Genomic DNA, 23,491 nt, shown 5'->3' with positions numbered 1-23,491 from the left:
GTCAAGTCCCGTAATTGTTGATTTATTAATTAGATTTATATCCCACCTTTTCCCTTTTTAAAGAACTCCCAGCAGCTGTCATGCTCCCAACCACATTTGTCTGTTTGTTTATTAGATTTATATCCCACTCCTTCCTTACAAACTCCGAGCAGCTTGCACCATTCCCTTTCGCAAGCTGATCTTCAGCAACAGCCCTGTGAGGTAGGCTGGGCTGAGAGTCCGTGACTGGCTCAAGGTCACCCAGCTGGCTCCAGGGCTGAGCAGGGGCTCCAGCCCGGATCACCTGAGCCCCAGTGCCGCACTCTTCACCACGACACCGTGTGGGCTCTCTGGTGCTGGCCAGGCCACCTGTTGGCCCAGTCCCCGGTTTTAACTGCTGTTGAACCCGTGCAGAGTCTGAACCCCATCGCTGGAGCCCCGTCACTCCCCTAGCTTGCACCTGCGTGTTTTGGGGAGCCTGCACCTGGCAGGTGGGGAAAACATGCACTGGGTCGTCCCAGCCTTCCAGAGAGCTAACAGGCCATTTGTCCTTCTGACTTTGCCTGGTCAGCACAGCAGGGAGAGTCTGTGAGCACATCAAAGCGTTGATGCCCCAAACTCCACCATGTCCTGGATATTTAGGGAATATTTTTACTTTATGGGACTGACTTGGCTAAGCTACCTCTTTTCAAATGATATAAGGTGGCCCGTTAGGAAATCCCCATACCAAATGTTTAATGATGACGAATTTAGGATGTAAGCCTGGAAGAAGTCATTGTCTCGTTACAGAAGGGGAAAAGGCAAAGACACAAGCTGGGTCCCCGTGGATCCTGCATAATTGACCCAGAACATAACTGTCAAGGTGACCTGGTTGGTTCCAAAGCGAAACTGCTGAATTGGAGCCCTGTCACAGATGGTTATGCTGGCGATGAAAAGGTGTGAGGCGGCATTTTTCTGGGTCAAAAGTGGACTTCAGCGTTTCCCTTATCAGTTAATGAGCTAAAAATAATGTGTCAGGTATGTTTTTGATTTTGACATCAAGAAGCTGGCTATCCGGATGTCTAGAAAAATTTATAGGCACGTGTAATTGGCAGATCTTGGTAAGGAGTCATCTTTTCAAAGGTAGAATTCAAGCAGATCATATCTAGCCTGAAAGGTGTATGTGTGAACCTCTTTGTGTGTTCTAATTTTTCTGGCATGTTTAATAACAATAAGATAATTAAGACTGTGAGCCCTAATTTATGGAACAGTAGATAATATTAACTAGAAGATAATTTCTACACAAAAGATGCATTAAAATGTGGTGATCTGGGAACGGCGGCAGCTGCTTATTAGACACCCATCAGGCCTCCGTACCCGTCGGCTAAATTGCCTACTCGGTATCGAGTGGGGCATTTAGTATTTTGGCTGAGCTCTCCTTTAGAAAATTCTGTCTCCTATGAAACTAAGACCTAAGCATCTTTAGCCAAGTTCTTTTGAACAACAGCAACACCCTTTATGTCATTCAGTGTGAATTCATTTTAATGTGATGTTACAAGTGTATTTTTTAATGAAAATAAAAAAGAGCAAAAGGTTTTTCTAACTCATTCATGTTTGTTCGAAGGAGAGTGAAATCCATGTGAAGCTATTTTGGGGTCCACTTTATTTGAAGAGGGCTGATTAGCTGTGGGTAGTTAACCAGTAGCCACAGGTTTCCTAAATATTGGAACTATTGTTGGAAGTTGCTTGGCAAGGGCCAGATCCGTGTCAAACTGATTCCAGCAAGCCTAAACCAAGGAACAGCCCACTCACTGTCCAGATTTGCGCTTGGATGCCATGAACCTGGTTCGTCTTGAAGAGGGACCTAACTCAAGCAGGGATCTGGAAGCTCAGTCCTGAAGGCCTAATCCAGCTGCCTGGGCTTTGTACCTGGCCCCAGGGGATCGAGTCCACCTCCGTTCCAAAAAGCAAAAATACCCATCATAAGGCTTAGTTTCTGCCAGCCAGTGCTTCAGGCTAAAGTAGGCTGGCATTTGGAGTATTTTGGCCCTGTCAAATTTTGGTTTTGCTGGGATGTGCCCCCAGCCCCAAGCAATTCCTCTTCTGGCTCAGAGTTTTTAGGGGCATCTCGTCTCCAGCACCCTTAGTCTGGTGTACAGCCACTACGGAAGGAGAAATCCCTACAGGAGGATGCTCCCTTGTATGGCATTTCCTGCAAGATCCATCATCCATCCATCCATCCATCCATCCATCCATCCATCCATCCATCCATCCAAGATTCTTAATATTTGGAAGCCATTGCAAAGGCACATGAACAGATGCAGCATATTCAGGAAAAAATGCACATTTGCTTTATTTTAGGTACATTTTGTCTGAATACTGATACATACAGAAAGTACAGATTAGATCCCAAAAGTATAACTAACCCCGTTATAAACCCACATACAATCTTTGAGCATCTCCCCCCCAGCATCAAGGTGTGTGTGATTGGTCTTATTGCAGAGATGAAAACATGTCGACATCACGGTTCCTTTCCTGGCCACCGCTAGCCCAGAGTCCAGGCTGTTTGTGTAAACAAGGGGTGCGTTTTGCAAGCCACGGGCCACCCATGTCGCCACCGGCAGACGCAGCCTCTACCGGCCTCCACAAAGACTCAATTTCCAGAAAGCAGGAATTCTAGAAGGACCGATCGGGCATTCCTGGGGTCCTTGAGGGAGAGCGAGGCGAGCCACTTCTACAGACACGTTGCCCAGACTTGGGCAAGCTGGCCTTGGCTGGCCTGGGCTCTCCACCCACAGCAGCACGGACATGATGGAAGGGGATGTCTCAGGTGGGAATGAAATATAAGCAAAGCCGATGCACAGTCAGCAGATCCAGAGTCCTGTATGCATAAAGGAGTGGCAGTAATTCACTGTGGGAATAATTGCAAGACCCAGGAAGGGGGCACTGAGCCCCAAATGGGAGGGTGCAATCCAGACCTGTTAAAACTCCTGGACGTGCACCTAGTGCACGTCGTGAGCGGAGCCGGCTGGGGCCGGGGGTCAGACTAGATGGCCCGGGAGGCCCCTTCTGACTCGCTCTGTTTCTGGTTCTGAAACTGAGCAGGGGATTGGCAGCTGCAGTTGGGAAGTGATTCTGGCTCATGGAGATCCCATGTTGATGTTTTGCAGCTGGCTTTTTGGTAACAAGAGCAATCCGGCAAATTTTTTGCCAGGGTAAATCTTGTCACTCGGCCCGTTTTTCTCTTTTATGGTGCAAGCAGATCCCTTTCCTTTTGCTCTTTCCCAGCTTGTGTATTTTGGGCCTTGCAACAACCTCTGAACACAAAAAGAACACCACTGGATCAGGCCCACCCTCCCAGACGGCTGCCCAGAGACATGGATACTGGATGAGGCCTGTAGCCATGAGGACTAGTAGCCCTTGGCAGTCTTCTCTTCCAGAAATAGGTCCAATCCCCTTAAAAGCCATTTGAGCGAAGGCACAGCCTGCTCCCCATGGGGCCTTTGCGAGATGGATCGTTTGGCTCCAAAGTGGCCTTTTTGTGGCAGCGGGGGAACCCCCGGAAGGGTGGCCACTGCAGTTTGGAGTGGGCACTCGGACTCACAGACGGCGGTGTCCTTGAGCCCTCCTGGGACATATGGGCTTTGTTGGCATCAGCAAACAAAACGCACAATTATGACCCTGAAGGGATGGCCAAGGCTGAAGCACCTGGAGAAAGTGCCGGGTTTCACTCTCCCCCGTGCGGGTCTGTCCTGGGGTCCAAATCTTCCCACGGCCAGTTCCTTACACCTGAACTTGCATCATGGAATCCTAGAACAGCAAAGCTGGAAGGGGCCCGGAAGGCCACTGAGCGCAGGACTCCGGGCAAAGTCCTGCCTCCCAGAGGGCCGTCCAGCCACCTCCCGCATGGGGAGCCCTCCACCTCCCCAGGCCGTGGGGGGTCCCGTTGCCAGACTGCTCTGCCAAGGTGTGGCGAAGGCCACTGGTGGAGGCATTTTGGTGGACAATGCCTGATGGCAAGTACCCAGGCTGGACACACGCGTGGGTGGCTGGAGCCGGGGGTCAGACTAGATGGCCCAGGAGGCCCCTTCTGGCTCGCTGTTTCTGTGTTTCTGCCTGTAATTCCCATCACTGTGGAGAGAAACTCCCTGAACAGCAGGAGCTGGGAAGGCGCCCGCTTGCTCGCTCACTTCCTGGAGGCACCTGCTTGGCCAGTGGGGGCACAGAATGTCCCCACGGCCCTTTGGTCGGATCCCGCCATGATGCTGGAGTGGCCAGGGGCCCTGCTTTACAGAGGTCAGTCCTCTCTTTGAGTGCCTGTCCTGCCCCAGTCTGGCTCCAGGGCAAGGGCGGCAGAGCAGCTGGGGGCTTGAATCTGCCCCTCTGCAGGATGCGGCCGAACGGGCAGACAGGACGGGCCTCTCCGGACAGCGACTGGTTCCATCCCTCCCCACTATGGTGAGACGCATCCTATTTCTGGTCTGTCAAGTAAATTAGCATATGCAAATGGCATGCAGATGTGCACGCTCCTCTTTGACCTGTGCCAACGGCTGCCCAACAACCAGGGCTGGTCCGCGTCCCGCAACATTCTTGCCGGCAAGCGGGAGAACAAATTCACACGGGCTGGAGATGGAGGTTCGCCTGACAAAGAGGCACGCCACTGTGCTTGAGCCAGAGGTGCTGGAGCACAATTCCCATCTTTTCCAGAGGGAAGGACCACTGGGGATGATGGGAGTTCAACTCCAACCTTGCCCAGGAGCACCGGACAGGGATGGCTGGAGGTGTGGGCTCAGAAGGCGTCCGTCCAGCCAAGCTGGAGCAGCGAGCAGGGCAGGCGCCGAGAGGGGGGGGGTCGCCGCCCTCAGCCTTGCTTCCTCCCCCAGGGAGCCAGTGCTGTGAATGGCCCCCACTGCCCTCTTCTGAGCCACCAGCCCCATGGGGCACAGGAGGCCTGCCCCGCCGGCAGCTCCAAGGGTGGGCAACACGGCCGGTCGCTTGGGCGCTGTCTCCCCCAGGCGGGTGCCTCCAGTCCCGGCCGCCTCCAGCTCCGGCCCGTGCAAAGGGGCTGAGCCCAAGCCAGGCAGGTGCGGGGTGGGCCTTGGGGGCGCTGGATGCAGCCCTATCAAGCTGCGCTGGACACGGGGTGCTCCATGCCATGAAAGCCCACGCAACTCCGTCCATCGCCAAGCTGCCCGAGACGTATGGGCCGCCACACAGAAGCGACGAGAAGCAAGACGCCGCAAGCAGAGATGGTGCGGCCACGGGTGGTCCCCTTTGCGCCCCCGCACATACTGGCCACCCCATGCCCCTCCCCCGCCCCTCCCCCGTATCATCCAGGCCTGCCTTTTTGTTCTAGAAGTTAAGATTCCAGCTCTCAGGAAATGTAATCCAACTTGCACGCTGGACGGGAGGAACAAAGGCTCGCCTACCTATTTTGGTTTGGCCTCAGGGATTCTGATTTAACGTGGTTTGTACCTGGGGCAGAGCCAGATTTGGGAAACGGAGGGGCAGGGCAGTTCTGGAAGATGCTCAAGGGCCAAACGTAAAAAGAGTCAAGAAACTGGAAATTCACCAAGCTCTTCTTTCTGCCGAATCTCATTAGGTCATGTTATGATTTCTGAGGTTCATTTTAATTTTTTTAATCATACGAGAACTTGAGGGGGTGGGCATGCAAAATATCACAGGATAAAGCAAGACTCGGCTCCCATGATATTTACGAAAAATAATAAGTGAACTTTCAGATCTGATCCATCATCAACAATGCAGAATTGTTTGCACTGGCAGCAGCCTTCAAACTGACTTTTTATTTTTATGAGAAATTCTCTCCCTGTTTTTATCCCTTCAAAATACATCTCCTGAGAAGAATGATGCTAACCAGATGAATAACCTCCCCCTAAAACCCCCATTTACATTTCTAATAGTATTACATATTTTGAGAACAGAATCAGAAGTCGGGATCCATAACTGGGGTTTTGGTAGAACTCGTGGCTTCTTAAATCTCCCCTTAATTTGAATTTCTACTGGAACACTCGCAGGGTGAATCAAATGCCAAGATAGTATCTTTGGTGAACACTTGACATTTTTACAGAGATAATTTAAAAATACGAGCCCCAAGTAAGACAGTTTTGTCGTTCTTGTGTCCTTTAGTAAGAACAATGTCCCACTGCTGCAAGAGCCCCCAAAGCTGGAGTTTGCCTGAATGAGCAAGTTTAGGAGGCGGAAAGGGTCATTCGAAGCACAACATCGTCTATCGCAGCAGCACAGAACCTGCGGCATGCACCCCACGATCCTTTGCAAAGGTTGCCAGGGATGCTGGGGTGGGTGTGCCTTTTGAGCATGCCACGGAAGGTCTTTGGGATGCACCACTCGGGTTGCGTGGCGCTCTTCTGTGGGACTGCGGGGTATCTTGGGTTGATTTGGTCTGCAAAAAATGAGAGAGAGCTTTTTTTTGGGGGGGGGAGGTGCAAATGGGGGCCCAGCGACTGCTCAGCTCCAGGATGATGCCTGCTGCTTACCAGGCGAGGTCGTTGGACCACATCAGGGGGAGATTCTCTGGAACGGGCTCCCTCTGGGATGTCCCCCAGCCTAACCCAGCAGCCTCTTGCAGGCTTTCTCAATGCTGCCCCCAGGGATGCCACCTCACAGCGCTACCGCGCAGGCGGAACGATGGCTGAGCTGGGGGCGCCATGCTGGCCCGCTTGCCCGCATCAGCCACCCAGAGGGCTTCGGGCTGGAGTCGTGTGGGCTCCGTGCAGGACCCCATGCACAACAGGAAGGCCGCTACCCAATCCCAAGGTCAGTGCATCGAGGTTCCAGGGGTGGCGTTCAGTGCGCCGCACATGCCGTCGCCAATTTAGCGGGTTGCCAGTAGCGTTACCCGGAGCGACGGGCCTCCCACGGACCCCTCTCACCCCAGCTAACACTAACGCATCATCACACCCGAGGTCCCTAATGCTAGCGTGATGTGATTTCTGGCAACAGGGGTGTCCCACAGGACACTGTCCCTTGAGTTTTGCGTGAGTTACTGGCACCTGGCTCTGTGCCCAATCGTGGCCAAAACATTATGACAGAATCACACAGTGCCTGGCCCAGATCAGTCCTGATCATGCATGGAGCTGTAAGTTCAAAAGGTGTTTGGGAGGTGCCTCGAGGGGCTCATCACTTTCTTATGTTAGCCTCAAGGGATGACGTGCATCCGTGAATCAACCACCACAGATGGAACCTCTGCTAGCGCATGATCTCAGCTCAGACTCGGTGCTCCTCGGAGAAGACGGCTCAGAGGTGTGGCTGAGCGGTACTGATGCGTTTGAACTTGGGTCTTGAAGGTGAAACTCCGCCTCGGAGCTCGGCGGCTGCCATTTTCCTCAGCAGACATGTGCTTGCTGGTGTTTGGGTGTATGAAACTGGATGGTTTTGCATCTGGATGGGTGGGAGATGTTTGGGACAGACACTTTAGATTCTTGTTCTGCAATCTCTTTCCAGGAAAAATTGCAACGATGTCTTTTGGTGGTAAATCCAAATATCTCTTAGAGTGAATCAGCAGTACAGGTCTGCCATGAAGACGCCATCTCTAGAAGGACAGGCCAAACTGAAGACACAGACCAGTGGCAGGGTAGGATTTCGGTACATATGCAATTCTTCTTGCATATGGTGGCAGGCGTGGTGGGGTTTGTCCTTGGAGGAGCCCCATTGGAACCAAGGCAATGACTTGCTGAGAAGAAGGGATGATTTGTCCCGGTTGGAGCCAGAGGGTCAGTCCTTCAGTCTCCACGAAGCTTCCAACAAGCATCTATCTGCAAAGCAAAATCCACTCCATCCCCAGGGGGCAAGCCACGCGATCCATTCCTCACCCAATCACAGTGATGAGAGAGAGAGAAACTTGCCTTATTAACCACACAGAACATCCAAACGTTTTGGTCTGATTCTGCAAAAGAGGGACACCCCACTGTGAATCACTCAACTGCCACCCCCGCTCTTAAAGGTGCCCGTTATCACCGGAAGTTGGTGGTGCTGGTGTGGCGAAGCAGCCCCCTTCCCGGCTCCACACTTGCAGGGTTGGACGTGCCGCTTTCTACTTCAGTGCAGTTTGGAAGGTTTTCCAAGGCAGGGGCAAGTTCCGCTCCGGCCGGGTTGCTCTCGGCTGGCCCCGTCCCTGCACGGTGGCCCCGAGCGGCTGCCCAGGAGCTCCTCCTGGGGAGGAACAACGCTCGGTCGCTGGAAAGGAGTCTGCAAACAAGCTGATGAGGTGAGTCGCTTTCTTCCCTTCTTTCTGTTCTTGGTATGAAGTCGACGAGGAGGAGGAGGGTGGAGGCTGGCGTGACCTTTCGCCCCGGCACCCCAAAGTGGAACGAAGAAACAAAAGAGGAGTTCGGCCGCAGCTGCGGACTGGGGGCTTCGTCTGACTCACATGGGCCCGAGGAGGACCGTGCTGGTGGACGAGGCGCACCAGAGGAGCAGGCAGCCCGTGAGGGCCGGGGCCCCGGCCGCGCTGGAGGCATCGGAGGCGAGGTGGGTGGCGTCCCGGAGCAGCTTCTCCTCGGCAGAGATCTGCGGAGAGAAAACGGGCCAAGGCGAGGCATGGGCGCCCGGCCGGACTGCCGGGGCCAGCGCTTGCGTGACCTTCGTGCCTCTGCCCGTGTCGCGGCCGAAAAGGGGCCACGCGCCCCTTCACGAGGCAGCAGGCAACGGGCTCTCCCTCCCCACCTGCCTCCAGGGCAGCTGCTTTGCATCCCAGGGCCCTCCGAAGTTCCTCAGGTGGCCATCCCCACTTCCCCCCAGCCACTGACCCATCGGGAGTCCACCCCACCCCTTGCAAAAGTCTACAGTGCCCCTTCAAGGTGCAGCGACTGGAAGCAAGCGCTTTGAGCTCCCGTGCCTCTCGATCATTTCCCCACCACATTTGGCACATTCCAATGCAGAACGGTGGGCACATTTTCTTCCCCCTTTCCGCTCTTGCCTTTGGTTGCAGCCGCCCCTTCCACGTGCCTCGTTAGCAGGCGGAATTGTGCTCCCGGAAGCCTCCTGGAGCTGGGAAGCTGCTTGGAAGCAACAGGCACAAGCCCTGCGTCCCGCGGCTTTGGCTGCTGCAGCATTTTTGGCTGATGGGTGGGAGGAGGCCCTGGGGGCTCCTGGGGGTGCAAGGCCAGCCACAGCCCTGGGCATGCCCCACTCGAAGACGCTGTAAGGCTCTTTGGCTGCAATCAGGACAGAAGGAAAGCCCTGCCGGATCAGGCCCAGGGTCCGCCCAGTCCAGCACTCTGAACGCGGGTGGCATCCCAGCTGCCCACCGGTTCCCCCAGGCAGGGTGGCCGCAAGTCCTCCTCCTGCCCAGCTCCTCGGCAACCAGTGGGTGCAGGCAGGCTGCCTCTGGTAAAGCAGGCAGCACTTAGCCAGCACGGCTAGCAGCCACGGAGTGCCTCCTCCTCCTCCACGAATTTGCCCAGCCCCCTTTCAAAACTATTGCAACTTTGCAATGGTTGCAAACATTGGCCATTAAAACTTTCTGTGCCAGCGAATTCCACTGCACGTTATGCGAAAAAGCATTTCCTTTTATCTGTCCCAAATCTTCTACTAGTCAGCTTTGTGGCATAACCCCTGGTTCAAGTGTTATGGGAGTGAGACTAAATAGAAACATGAAAGCATAGAAACAGAGCGAGTCAGAAGGGGTCTCCAAGGCCATCTAGTCTGACCCCTGGCTCCAGCCGGCTCTGCTCACGACATGCCTCCCATGTGCATGTCCAGCCTATCCTGGAACACCCACACCGATGGGGCCTCAACCACCTCCCCTGGAAGCCCATTCTGCACTCCGGGGGTCCTAACTGTCAGGAAGTCTCCCTCTCCATATTCTGCACACCGGGAATTACTTTAAACACCTCAGTCACATCTTCCCTGCCTTGCCTTTGGACAGGTTGAAAAGCACCTGTCCTCATACAGTACCTGCAGGACCCCACCAGTGGCCTCTCTCTATTGGGAGAAGTTCCTGTTTATTCCCACCTCTGCCTTCTGTTCTTTGACCAGTTAGTGATCCGTAAGAGGATCCTGCCTTTTTTCTGTGACTGCTTAGTTGGCTCAGAAGCTTTTGATGTGGGACTCTGTCAAAAGCCTTTGGAAGCCCAAGTAAACAGGTCTATTGAATCCACAACTACTGGTCTTCATGCTTATTGACAAAGAACCCAAAGAGGTTCATGAGACAAGACTTCCCCTTCAGAAGCCATGCTGGTTTTTTTCCAGCGGGGCTTGTCCCTCCTCGTGCTTTCTGATTCTACCTTTAATAATGCTTCCAAGCAGGTTGTTAAGTCAGAAAAAATGTTAAGCCAACTGGCCTGCAATTTCCTGGATACCTCAGGATCCCTTTTTAAGAAGTGGTGTTACATCAGCAGTTCTGCAGTTCTCTGTACAAGGGCTGAGGAGCCGTGAAGGTAGATGTCCAGAGTGACTTTGCTGGGGAGGCTGCGCCACCCCCAGGGACTGCTCACATTCTTCTAGGCTTGGCGGGGCAGGCCACGTGCTCCCACTGTGGCTGGAACAGCCTTGTGGAAGGGCCCCCAAACTGCATATTGGCTCTGCACAGGGCCATGCTGATGACCTTTCCCATCCCAGAAGCTGCCATGTCCTCCCAAATCAAAGGAACTTCCCTCATTTACTCTCTCAAAATGCCTGTCCTGCAGAGCAAGAGCGCACAGGACTAGAAACTTGGTTGGCAATGTTGCATAAAAGCTGAGGAAGTCTGCATACGGACATTTGTGTCAGACACAAAGCCGCAGCTCCCATTTTTCTCTCTCTGTGACTTGGCAGGAGAACCGTTTTTCCACACAATAATCATTCATTGGGTTGAGAGACCAGAAGCACCCGCCTGCCCTGCCCTTGCGCTGCCTGAGCATTCCCCGCACTCGGCAGAATGCGGTCCTGGGCGCCTCGGATGCGTGCCGGACGGCCCCTGTGCAGCTGTGGCTGCTGGCCTGATGCTCTGGGGTACGGCTTTGAAAGTCGGGAGCAGCGCAGGAACGGCGCCCGAGCCAGATTTGATACCGTCGCGCCTCCAAGGGGGTGTCGCATCACACGCCCCCGCTGGCGAGCTGGGAGTGGGCTTCTTCTCCGCAAGCTTCAGCTGCGGCTGACTAATCAGCTTAGCGCCTCTTTTATCCCACAGCTGCTGGGCCCCAGGAGGAGGCAAATGCAGCCAGCAAACGCCAGCCGCTGCCGAAGGGAGCCTTCCAGCCAGGCGCTCTTATCGGATCTGCCTCCGCAGCGTATTAATGACTTTCGGAAAAGGGAAAAGAACACATGCGGAATTTTGGGAGACTTTTCAGAAGTGGATGGGAGGGAGAGGCGAGGGGGGCGAGAAGGGCCCCCTTCCCAGGAATGGGAGCTGACTCAGGCTGACATTAAGATGTCTGCAGCTCAGCCACGGATCCCGGCGCCTGCGTTTCTCTCGGGTGGTGCGGGATGCTGGCAACATGTGCACGGGAGAAGCCAGGAGTGGGGCATTTCGACACCTTTGTTGGGGCGGATATTTCAGGCAATTGCTGTCATGGAAGCGACCTCCTTTAGGAAGGGAAGAAAGGAGTGCAATGCGCTACGGGGTCACCTGGCTTCTCTGCGTGTTCCCTGCGTGCGCCCTGGACCTGGGAAGTGGCGCTCTGAGGCGATGGCCTTCCCACGCCCTGGGAGGCCCGGAGACGAGGCTGCCCCACGGCTCAGAGGGCCAGCTGGGGCAGCCCGAGGGAGAGGCGCCTGGGCCAGGTGGAGAGCAGCCCCTGGCGTGGGGCAGCGCCGTGGGGGCCTTCCGTCTGGAGCCTGAGCCGGGGGGAAGGCAGCCGTGCACAGGAGCCCTCCGTGGGAACGAGGGCCGAGCGATGCGCATGCCTGAGAAGGGACGAGGCTGGGCTGCTCGGGGCCACGGGGCTGGCCCGTGGTTCCTTCTGCTGGCTGCGGGGGCCAGAGCACAGCCCCTTCCCCTCCGGCATGGAAGCGGGATGCCCGTAGAGGCCCCAGCTCCCTCCTGGAGATGCCTGTCAAGGGCAACCCCAGCGGGCCGCTTCTGCCTTCAAGCAAGCGCCTCCCTCGGAGGGTCCCATAAAACCCAGTCGCTCGTGTGCTGCCTCCAAACTCCCGCACTGGCTTCCCCTGCAACGATTCCGTCCGGAGGTTTGGCACCAGCACGGCCATCATCCTCGGCCGGTGGCCTTGCTGACTAGGGTTGATGGGAGCTGTTGTCGGAATCCTCTGGAGGGCCGCAGGCGTGGGAAGGCAGTCCGCTCGGACGCGTGAGCTGCACCGGGGGCCCCGTGTGACGGCCTGCTGGAGGAGCACCTCGCGCACACCTGGCCGCCACCGTCTCGCCCCAGGAGCTGCTGCTCCAGGTGGGCAGAAGTCAACCTGCCGCGGTTCCTTGCATCCACCACGCACCTGGCAAAGACTGCACCGCCCTGGTGAAAACACTCAAGGAATTGGCAGATGGTCCACTGCCAAATTGCCACCGTCTCTGCCGTTGGATCTCCCTCCCTAGAGGTGACAAACCTCAAGTACCCTCCCCAGGGGGGTGGGAGTATACTCCCATCATCCCCAAACCGCAAGACCCCTCCACCACCCGCTGCTGGCAATGCAGTGTCTTCGGCCCCCTGCTGAAGGGAGCTAGCTTGGGTGCGATGGTGTGCGCACTGGACACAACTGCTGGCTGGCTTTGGGCCAGTTGCTCAGCCTCAGCACAGCCTACCTCACAGGGTTGTTGTGAGGAGCTATGTAAGCTGCCTTCAGACAAGTGGGAAAAGGCGGGCTATAGATGCGATTTCATCCTCCTCTCGAGGGCACAGGGTTGGGGATGTCTCCAACAGGCAAATGGACTTTGTCTCTTTCCCCAGGTCTGAACCCCTGGACTTGTTTTCTGAACATCTATAAAAGCAGAGCGAAGAGCTGTGGCCACTAAGGTCTTGCAGGACGCCCCCGGGCTGCCCCGGCTTTTCCCGCGTCTGTTCAAAGCATCATCTAAGCTGGTCGGAGGGCTGGGGGGCCAGGGACTGGGACTTCCTGACCAGCAGCCTGCTGCGGCTCCTCCGCTGGACCCCCAGGCCTGGCTTACCTTGGTGGGCTGCAGCTGTTCGAAGATGTTCTCCCGGAGGGTTGTCCCTGCTTTGCTGGTGTTCCACTCCTGCTTGCGCATCTGCGTCGTTGGAGGGGTGGAAGGGCCCAGGGCCGTGCTCAGGTACGTCCCGTTGCCGAAGGCCTGGATGGCATTTTCTGCAGGAGGAGGAGGAGGAGGAGGAGGAGGAGGAAAGAGCTGAGCTGGAGAGCTGCACTCCTGAGGTTGCTCATGGCCCCGCACTGTGGATGGGTGAAGTTGGCTGGGATCTTCTTCGGAAGAATAGACATGGAAGCACTCGTGGAGCGTTCTGCAGAAATACTGGCAGGAATGATGGCCCATGTCCTGGAGAAATGCCTAGCGGACTGCTTTCCCCAGTAGCTACGCAGCTGAGATTCGGGACCCTCCGAGATGGCCTCGCTGCCCCTGCAGCTGCCGACGGAGACCATGCCTCCATGGAATTCTGTGGGGTGACATCCCCCCCCGGAAGGCCACCCCTGGGCACTTCTGGAGGCAGAAAAACATGGCGTGTGTCACACGCTTCCTGGAATGCCCTTGTTCTGCCAGCCCTTCTCTGGCCTGTCTGCTGGCTTTCCCATGTTGCTGCTCTGTGCTCAGCGCTTGTGGTTGGAATTGCTTTTAATCTTTTATTTTAAATGTCACTTGCGTTGCAACCACAGTTGAAATGGCTCTCAACCTCACGTCTGAGAGTGTTTTTAAAGTTTTTTGTGTGAACCGCTGAGAGATTTTGTTCTATCAATCAGTCTTGGAGTCTTGCTGCTGGATAAGCTAGACAGATGTTCACACTCCAACAGCCTTTGCTCCCTCAGGTCTAGCACCTTGCGCTATCCAACTGCCTGCTCCTGGAACTGTCACCCTGGGCCTCCTTTCCTTCAACTCCCCACTCCGCAAACCCAGCTTCCTCCCCGTAACATGCCAAAAATAAGCAAAAATGCACATGACTGAATCAATGGCACATTCTCTCGCCCACGCCCCCTTCCCAGCCTGCCCCACTCCTCTCCCCTGTCACCTGCTTTCTGGGAAGTATGCTCCTGTGGGCAGAGACCTGAATTCTTGAACTCGAACGAAGTGACATGAAGAGATCAGTCTGCCAGATCCAAAGAACTTGGAGCAAGCCTCTGGGCCAGCTTTCCCCAAGCAGGCAGCCTCCAGATGGGAGGACTCCAAGTGCCATCCCTCCCAGCCAACAGGACAGCACACAGGGGGTAGGGGGTCCCAGGCTGGTGAAGGGGGTTATGTGGGACTGGATGGCTGGGCCAGGGCAGCAGCGGAGGGAACTTTGCAGCGTTTAGAAGAGCTCATGGCACTGCGGCCAGCTGGCCGGCCGGCCTTCTCCTGCCCGGGTGCCTGGCTGAGGAGCGCTGGCAGCCGTGGGCCTTCCTGCTGTCTCACGAAGCATCTGGGGCCCCCAGGAACGAGCGAAAAGCCGCACGAAGGAGGCATTCACAAGCGGTGGGGCAGCGCCGTCCTTTCCCAGTGGGTGCGTGTGGTGCATAGAGACCCAGAGGGAGAGGGCCACCCCACCGCGGGAGGGCGAGCGAGAGGACAGAGGGCTTGGGACCACGGCTCTCCACACTGTCCCCACATGACCCTCCCTGAGGGGAGCGAGGCCACCCGCAGAACACTGGGCATTAAGCGGCCAGAAGGACGGTTCCGGCCCGTCCTTCATCTTTAATGGCCGTGCACTTTCGGTGGCAAAGACGTCGCCGAACACACGAAGCGGGTGTCTCCGTGCAGCGGCTTCCGCTCTGCGCAGGAGGCTCCACGGAACCGGGAACTCTGAGCCTGGCCCTGCCTGCCCCCCGTCTGCCCGCCCCATCAGGTCTGTCCTTGCAGCGGCCTTCCGGGGGCAGTCCGTCTGTCCGTCCCTGTCTCTCCAGCCGTCCATCTCTGCTCCCGCCAGGACCCCTCCTGTCAGTTATCTTTGAGCCCTGACAAGCCCACGTCCTTCCGGGACATGATGAGGCCATCCTCCTGCCTCATCACTCCAGGGCCAGCAGCAAATTTTATTTTCTGCCTCTGGCACTCGGACAGGCCCTCCTGCCCCCTCAAGGGCGGCCTTCGGGGAGGGACGGGCCCCCCGACGTGGCCCACCGGAGCTGCAGAGGCCTGCCTGGCAAGGATCCTCCTGGCCTGGGAAGGGGCTGCGAGATACTCGAGGGGGGCTCAGGCGGGGCGCCTCCGTTCCCGGGGGAGAGCCAGGAAGCCTCTTGGAGCAGATCATGCCCCCTCCGTCCTAAGGGCTGCTGGGTCAGGCTCCCTGCTGGCCGGGCCCTCCCACGGCTCCCCCATCGCTTGACGGGAGCCTCGGCTTCCCACCTCTAAACGTGGGGGCCAGAGGCCCGCTCTGCAGGACTGTTGTGAAGACGAGCAAGAGAAGGCGGGTGACACCCGTGGGCAGCGGGTGCTTTGCTTTTCCTTTTTTAACCCAGGCAGTGGGGGGGGGGGGGGGGGGCAGGGGATGCCGCCTGAGGCTCGCAGGACCAAACCCTTTGAAGCCCTCCCACGATCCAGCTGCCTTGCCCACGCGGGGGCGGGGGGCGCGTGTGGACGAGCAGCGTGCACGCGCGTCCGGCAGCGGCGGCCCCTCGACGCCCGCTCAGTGCCCCTCCGCGCATTCCGCTGGCGCGCCTCGCCAAAGGAGAAGGAAGGGGGCGAGGAACGGCCCGGGGCGGGCAGGCGGGCACGCGCGGCCGGGCACGAGCCCCCCGCCCCCCCCCCGTGGCCGCGGGGGCGCGCGGTACTCACGGAGGCAGAGGTTCTCGGTGAAGAGGCGCAGGAAGCCCTCGCACTCGCCCTGCCGGTTCCCGCTGCCGTTGCACGTGCACCAGGGCGCGATGCTGGAGGTGGAATTGTCGATGTAGTTCGGGGTGATGGGGCTCCCTGCGCGGGGGGGGGGGGGGAAGCGGGGAGGGGAGAATCACTCTGAGGGCCGGAGGAGAGGAAGGGTGCGGGGGGGGGGCCGCGGAGCAGGGGCAGTCAAACCTGCCGGGCGGCATCCCCGCCCTCGCGCACGGCAGCTGCGCTTCCGCTCGCTCTGCAGCGCCTTGCACTACCGCTCCCAGCATCCCCAGCCGCGCTGCTTCGGAGGGTGCCAACATGGGGAGGCTGGCCCAGTTCTGCCAGCCCCCTGTCCTGGAGCCTTTCGGGGCCAGCAGCCAAGGGGAGGCCAAATGGAAAGGAGCCGAGCGGGGCCAAGTGGGTGAGGTGCTGCGGAGGGGCAGGGGGGGGACTCTGCGCACCCCTGCCCTTTTACGCAGAAGTCCCGGCTTCTTCCAAGTGTAAAATCCGCACCCATTTTTTCCCCCAAGCCCTTTGGTGTTTGCCTTTGATAAAGCAGCCTTGGCAAGTTTCTAGCCCATAGTCTTAATATGTAGACTGCATTCACTTGTAGACATACAAGCCATTTCTGTTGCCCGGATGGCCAGAATGGAGTCAAAAGAAGGTGGGCAGACCCCATCCCTGAAAATAGGACCCATTCTCCTCTGGTGGCAAAGGCTGCTTGTTCGCCTGGAGACGGTTCTTAGTCACCAAGGGCGACCAGGCAACCACCTGTAGATGTTAACGCACAACGCTCGTGTTGTCAGATATGAAATGAGGTGACATTTCAGCTGTGATCCCGGTGGAATCTCCTGCAGAGCACAATTTTCGGTTTCTGGTGTGAAATGAAGCCCTGCTGGCTGCCCACCGTTGCCTAGCTGGCTACCCACCACAAGCCCTTGAATATCCTATAGGACTCTCAGGGAACCACGGACTCCTTTTGGGGGCAAAGGGGCTCCCTCTCCCCAAGATGCGACTCCAAGGCTGGAATGCAGGAGTGCCTTGAAGAGGCACACCCGTGCATGTTGGCGAGGAGGCCTCCGTGTGGGATCGAGGCTCTCGGAAACGCGGCTCCTGCTGCGTTCCGTTCCCAGACCGTGTGCTTCGAGCAGGGCCTTTTCTTTGCCTCTGTGTGTAATTGCTTCTGCGGTTTCCTGTTTGAAATCCATCTGGGATCTGGAATGGCATTTTGGCTGCATGCCACAGGCCCGCCAGAAGAAATGCATGCACCACTCCCCCATCGCTGTGGCACTTTGCCCCTCCTGCCGGCTCTCCTCCTCCCCCACGGATGCACAGGGAACCTGGGGGCAGGGGGGTTGTGAGAAAGCTTGCTCCACCAGGCAGCACAGGTGTCTCAGCCTCTCTATCGCCACTCGACTGCACAGAATCAAGCTCTCCACGCGACTGCACAGACTCAAGCTCTCCACCTGCTCTGGGCCAGCAGCATGGCTTGCTGGCCTGTGCCAATCACCTCCAGCACATCTTACAAGACCCAGACAACAGGGACAGAGCGTCAGGGAAATGCCCTTCCGCAGGTAGCCTCAGGCCTCAGTATTTTCCTCGCGGCAAGGGCATCACTGCCTGGGCCTGATCCCAGCAAAGAGTCCTCCCCTGGGCCCACACAGCCTAAGGCCCCGCTTGTCTCACTGGGGGCCGGGAAAACCCTTGGCTGGGGGCAGACAGGAGTGGAGCCACATCCATATTCCTGCAGCCTTCACTATCCCGCATCACAGCAAGCCCCCCAAATCGCCCGTGAGCTTGCAAGACCTCCCGAGGCATACCTATGATTCCGGTGTAGGCCAAAAGACACGCCGCGAAGTTCTCCCTCCGGCATCTCGTCACAGACTGCGTGGACGGCTGGCAGTTAAACTGGAACTCGGCATAACGGGATCTGGGAAAGCGGACGACAGGCAAAGGGCAGCACGTGGACAAGCAGGCCTGATGGGCGGCACGAATCCTGGCTGCCTGAACGTTTCTGAGCCCGACTCAAGTCTGAAGGACTGCCTCCCCTGGACCAGCCCCCTGGCTACTCTTCAGCACCCGAGGTCTTCCTCTGAGGTTCTCCTCCGAGAGAGGCTCAGAAGGTGAGAACGAGGAGGAGGGCCTTTTCAGTGGGGCACCCCAGTTCTGTAATGCTCTTCCTGCTGAAGTCCACCAGGCCCCAAAGTGCTGAGCTTTTCGGCACCAGGTTAGCTCTGCCCTCTTGTCCCAGGAATTCATGGCATATGAAGGATAATGCACACCACTTATTTCTGCCATGCCCAGTTTACCTTTTTGTAAATGTTTTTGCTGTTTACATTAGAAACATAGAAACAGAGCGAGTCAGAAGGGGTCTCCTGGGCCATCTAGTCTGACCCCTGGCTCCTGCCGGCTCTGCTCGTGACCAGCCTCCATTGTTTTAATGTTGTATGTTAGAGATTTTACATTATCTTTGTGTTACCTTGTACATTTTGGGGACAACCCAGAGAGCTTCAGCTACTGGGCAATACAGATGTGAAAACAGCCAACCCCCCAAGGCAATTTCCATGCACTTGTTCCTCTCCATCTCTCTTCACAACAGCCCTGTGAGGTAGGTTAGGCTGAGGGCCAGTAACTGGCCCAAAGTCACCCAGCAAGCTCCACAACCAGGTGGGGGACATGTCCCAGTGCAAAACTCTCCCCCCTGGGCCTCGCTGACTCTTTGGGCTGAAGAATTAACTCCCTGGTTGTGTACGGCTTTTACCCAGTTGCTTTCTTGAGTGGTAATGTTTGGGCAAAGTCTCAGGCTCCCCCTCTTCTCCATCCCTCCCTGTTTCTCTGCCTTCCGTCTGCCTGAAATTGATTCGGGATGGAAGGAGGCAAAGACGGCCCGTGGCATCACTAACTTGAGAGTGGCCACCGATGCGTCGCCAAAAGAGAGGACAAAAGACCCCGACTTTGTGCTAACAGATGTGCCCATTTATAGGGAGGGGCGCAGCTGTGCAAATCATGGCTAGAGTTTAAGCTGAGGTGTTTTCGCCAAGGTCTGTCCTGCACTGTTGTAGTTTTTCGTGTGGCAGCACACAGGACAGGAGAGCGCGGCACCTTCACTCCCCTGGTGCCGGCGATCGGCGCCGAGTTCCCTCCTGTGCAGCTGCGAATCAAGGTGTTGTGCGGACCTGGGGAAGGGCTGAGCAAGGTTCTGGCGGGGCCGGGGGCAGCGGGGAATGTGGAAATTTCCCGGAGGCCAGCGCACACGTCAAGACGGCCGGAGCAGCCCTGCCACCTTTCCGAGCCATGTGAGGTCTGTTTTTGCACAGGGGCGCTTGGGACCCCAGAAGAATGCGGCCTTGCGGGACACCGTCGTGCCCGCTCCGCTTCCTGCTCTGTTTGTTTATTATTCATTCATTGATTAATTAACTAATCAAAAGCTTTTCTATCCCGTCCCCCACAAACGTCTTGGGACGGCTTACAATAAAACACATTTCTGACTGGCTGCCTCAGGAAAACGGTGCTGTTCCAGCTGTTCCTAAGCACCAGATAAACAAGGGTAGACTGTGACTAAACATGGAGGGTTCACGGCAGTCCCTTGTGCAGGAATTTGCTGGGGAGGGCCAGCCTGGCAGAGGCCGAGCTGAGGTCTGTGTGTGAGGGGGGTGTGTGGACTCCCTGCGGGAACTGATCCGAAACCCCGGCCACGCTTTCGGCTTTGTCACGTGGCAGTCTCCCCCAGCCTGGCTGTCACCAGGCGCAATGGACTACACCTCCCATTACCCCCGGCTTCCGGGAGTGGTGGTCTGGCGGGCGCCCAGCTGGGGGAGGTGGCAAGTCAGTTGGGAACAGGGCGTTTTACTCGGGAGTGACCCTTGCTGGAGAGGGGAAGGAGGACCGGGGCCGCACCTGCAGACGTAGTTCCCCTGGCAGGCGTCCAGCGGCCCCAGGCAGTTCGGCTTCTCCTTGGCCTCGTAGGAGCAGGTGGGCACGATGGTCTGCCTGCGACGCTCCGCGCAGGCCGTGTCGTCACAGGGGCAGAAGAGCAGCTCGTGCGTGTACTCGGGCGGCACGCGGTCAAAGAACTTCCGCAGGGCCTTGTGGCACTTGGAGCGGTTGCAGGTGTCGGCCCGGGCCACGCGGCGGATGCAGGAAGAGACGTACTCCGTCCGGAGGCGCTGGCAGACCTCGTCCATGTTGCAGGCCTTGGCGGCATCCAGGCAGCGGTTCACCTGCGTCACCTCGTTTTCAGAGCCTGCGCGGCAGAAGCAGGTACGAGCTGTAATTTTCCATCCAGGAATCCCTGGAATGGGTCCAGCCTCTGATCTTCCCTTCCTACCCCTTTCCTCTTTCTTCCCCATCTCTTTCCACGTGCGTCAGATCTTTTTAGAGTAGAAGACCCCGGGCAGGAGCTATTTGGTATGCGAGAGGGTCCTTTTTTGTTGAGGAGTGGTGTAAACATCAAAGCATCCTAAAACCATGGAGTCAGGGGGGTTTAAAAGACCAGCAAGTCAACCCCTGCTCCGAGCAGGACCCCAAGATAAGCCATGCCTGACCGAAGGCTGTCCAGCCGCCTCTGGATTGTTTTAAAGCAAATCGATAATCTATACAGAAAGATGCAACCCAGAAATCTGTATGGTGTTCTCCACCTGCCGCCTAGATGCCCGCAGCTGAGGAAGGACAACTGTTTGGGGGGTTTTGGCTTTAAATCGGACCAGACGCTTTGTCAGACAGAGGTAACCTTCAGACAGAAGCTTGTCCCCGGACAGCTCTTCCGGTAGAGGATTATCCCATCTAAAGTAAGATGCTGTCTACCCTATAAGTCGGGTGGAACAGCAATCTTAATTTAAAGAGGGTGTGATTGTTTTTGCTTTGATGCAGTCCGATGGCCATAAAGATTGAGGGTTTGCTGCTTTCCTTTTTCACTGGGCCTCTTCTAACAGCTAGATGTTAGTGGGAAGTCTGGGTTCATATCCCTGCTCCCCACAAAACTCAAAGGATGGCTCTGAGCGAGTCTCTCCTGCTCAGCCTGGCCTACCTTGCAAGGTTGTTGTGGAAATCAGTGAATCTGGTTAGCTCTATCCTGAATGATACGGCCAGCACAGCTTTGCCTGAAGCGAAATTTGGAGTGAATTTGAGTATTCCTCTTCAAGCAAAAGTTTTGAGGAATTTCAGGGGAATGCCAAAGGATTTGATGATTACTGAAATTGTGGAAAGCATTTGGCATTCTGAGGTTGTCACTGAGCTGAGCCAAATAGCAATCTGGGATATCAAGGGGATTTCAAGAGAAGTGACAGCAAATATCACTGGGTTTAGCAACATTTATCAGGCAAAGGTGAGACATGGAATTGCCGGTGCAGGAAGCAGGTCACAGACAGAAAAGGCCGGGAAGGGGAGAACTCAGAACCCCGGTCCAAGGAAATTTTTTGCAAATACTGGGAAACGGTGACCCAAAAGAAGGACAATAGAATTGGAGTGTGTGTGGTACCATTGTTGGCCTGGGGTCTCTAATCTTGTGGGGTTTATAGGAACACCACCCACTTAAGGAGTGTCTTGTGGGCACTCACACAAAATGGCTGCTGTGGGAGGGTGTGCTACCCAGAAGGCGAACTGGTGAGACTAGAGGGAAATGGCCTTGCTGAAGAGGCCAGGTGAGCCCTTGAACCAGTAAAAACCATCTGGCGATGCTCAGGGGGCATGGACAGAACAACCTCTGATCCTCCGTGGGACCATCTGTGAGCTCTTTTTGGGGGCAGACTTCAAAGCAAGCCCCCTTTCATTTTCAAGGCTGCTCTTGAGGCTCTCGGGGGATCCAGAGACATGCGTGGAAATGAAAAGGGCACCTGAGGCTGGCAGAACAGCGACCCGGGAGGTTTGGGCCCTCCCCCGCTCCCCAGAGGCATCAGGATGCAGCAGGGCAGCCACCTGGGAGGGGTGCTTGAACTGGGAGCCCCGCACTGAGCAGGGCCTGGACCCTCCGGCCCCTTCCGGCTCCGTGATTCTCCGCCTCCGGTTTTGCAGCAAGCCAGCTTCCCAATTTAAGGCAAGAATTTTGCAAATGAAAGGAATGGGTTTGGGTCCAGGATCTGGGTGGGGCAGGGGCCAGTCCAATGTCTGCTGGAAGCCTTGCAAGGGGAAAGAAGGCCCCAGAGACCATGTGTGGGAGTCATTTTCAAGCTGTCCTGTAACTTATCATCAGATTCCGCGAGTGGCATCTGGACATCGGAATTGAGAAGGAGGTCGAGCGTCCACACACTAGTTGCGAAGGCAGCCAGCATTCCCGCCTGATGGAAAGGAAGCCGTTGCACCCCCAAGAAAATGGGGCCCGTCCTGTGGGTCAGCCCCACCTTGCTGACGATGGGGAGAAATGATGAATAGCAACACCGGTGGGTCCTTATGCACCCCCAGGATTCTTCCCCAGTCTCTGCCAAGGTGTCTTACCTCCCCCCCCCCCCCACGCACACCTTTAACACATTTTCCTTCCAGCAGCTGGATTGTCGCATAGAGAATTTTTGTTGGCACCGAAAACTGTGGCTTCGCCAATTCGTTGTTTGGTACATTGGGGCTTGGACCCCATCTCAGCCTTGGTCGCAGCCATTTGGCCAGCGGGCCAGTCCTTTCCCATGGCCTCCAATGGGAAGGCTACCTGCCCATGGCGTGAGGTTGCCGGCCCATGCTGTAAGCGAAGCTGGGAGAATGAGCAGGGGCACCCAGACATACCTGCCGTGATGGAAGCCAGCCGGACATAGTCAAAACCCCGGACGAACGGCTCGTAAGGAGAACTCTCCATCACGTTCATTCCTAGTGAAAACGGAAGCAGAGTTATCTGTAGAAATGCATAGCTAGGGAGCATGAAGAAAATGGACGGGTTGTACCCCACCGTTAAAAGCCAAGCCAAAATCTTCTGGCGGGTTATGACGAGGACGGTACGGCGGTATCAAAAGCAATATGGCAAACCAAGGCAAACATTCTTCAAGGAAAATGGAAGGGAAAGTCGAACAGCAGAGCAGCAGAGGCCAGTTCTGCAGCCAGTGGTCACCACAGAATCTGAAAGGCTGCGACCTTGAAAGGCCTGGACAAATGAAGGTGGTTGCCACCTGGAATGGAAAGGACTTTCCAGTTAGTGCCAGCCAGGAAAGCTACATTTGGCAGACCAAACCTGCACAGGCTGAGACCCCATCACCACCTCTGGTGGCCGCGGAGAAGCACCTTCGGTGAAAGATGACCTTAACTCGTGATGCGAAGATCCGCCCAGAATCTGGTTCTCTTGCATTCACCAAGACTGACTTCTCACATGAGGCCAACTCTGCGAATGCTCAGGAATGCTAGCAGGGCGCTTTGCCCTGAATTATTGCACAAAGTACGCAAGGACCACCAGTCACAAGTGTGGACGCAGAATTTCGCAGCACAATGGGCTTGCAGGCCGCCGGCCGCCTGGATGCAAACCGGCTTCGCAAGTGCTACCTGTCCCACAGGTGGATTTGCTCGCTGCCAGACCTGCAGGATCGCTTGCAGACTTGTGAAGTGGACTTAGGGCAGAGGAAAAGTGGGCCGAAGTCCGGGGAGCCAAACCGACGGAATCCAGTGGATTCTCACCCGCGAACCAAATTCCTCGCACAGTCAAACATGCTTTCATGCCCTTTCAATACCAGCATCCCAAGCTGC

The 23,491-nt window shown here is 56.5% G+C and overlaps 1 protein-coding gene across 1 annotated transcript in view; it reads right to left on the bottom strand.

Moving 5' to 3' along the window:
- Positions 1-8,361: 8,361 nt before the first annotated feature.
- GFRA4 (GDNF family receptor alpha 4) overlaps positions 8,362-23,491 on the bottom strand; it is a 106,404-nt gene continuing 91,274 nt past the window's right edge. Inside the window, exons 3-8 of the mRNA XM_044428468.1 lie at positions 22,547-22,627; positions 19,736-20,081; positions 17,659-17,768; positions 15,806-15,940; positions 13,037-13,194; positions 8,362-8,505 (exon numbers count right to left, since the gene is read on the bottom strand). Of these exons, the coding sequence (XP_044284403.1) occupies positions 8,362-8,505; positions 13,037-13,194; positions 15,806-15,940; positions 17,659-17,768; positions 19,736-20,081; positions 22,547-22,627 (974 nt within the window). The remainder of the gene's footprint in view (positions 8,506-13,036; positions 13,195-15,805; positions 15,941-17,658; positions 17,769-19,735; positions 20,082-22,546; positions 22,628-23,491) is intronic.

The sequence above is a fragment of the Varanus komodoensis genome, unplaced genomic scaffold, assembly GCF_004798865.1.
Source record: "Varanus komodoensis strain SLA01 unplaced genomic scaffold, ASM479886v1 scaffold2, whole genome shotgun sequence".
NCBI classification, from domain to species: domain Eukaryota; kingdom Metazoa; phylum Chordata; class Lepidosauria; order Squamata; family Varanidae; genus Varanus; species Varanus komodoensis.
The sequence above is the reverse complement of the archived record's forward strand: the minus strand, read 5'-3'. Positions and strand labels throughout refer to the sequence as shown.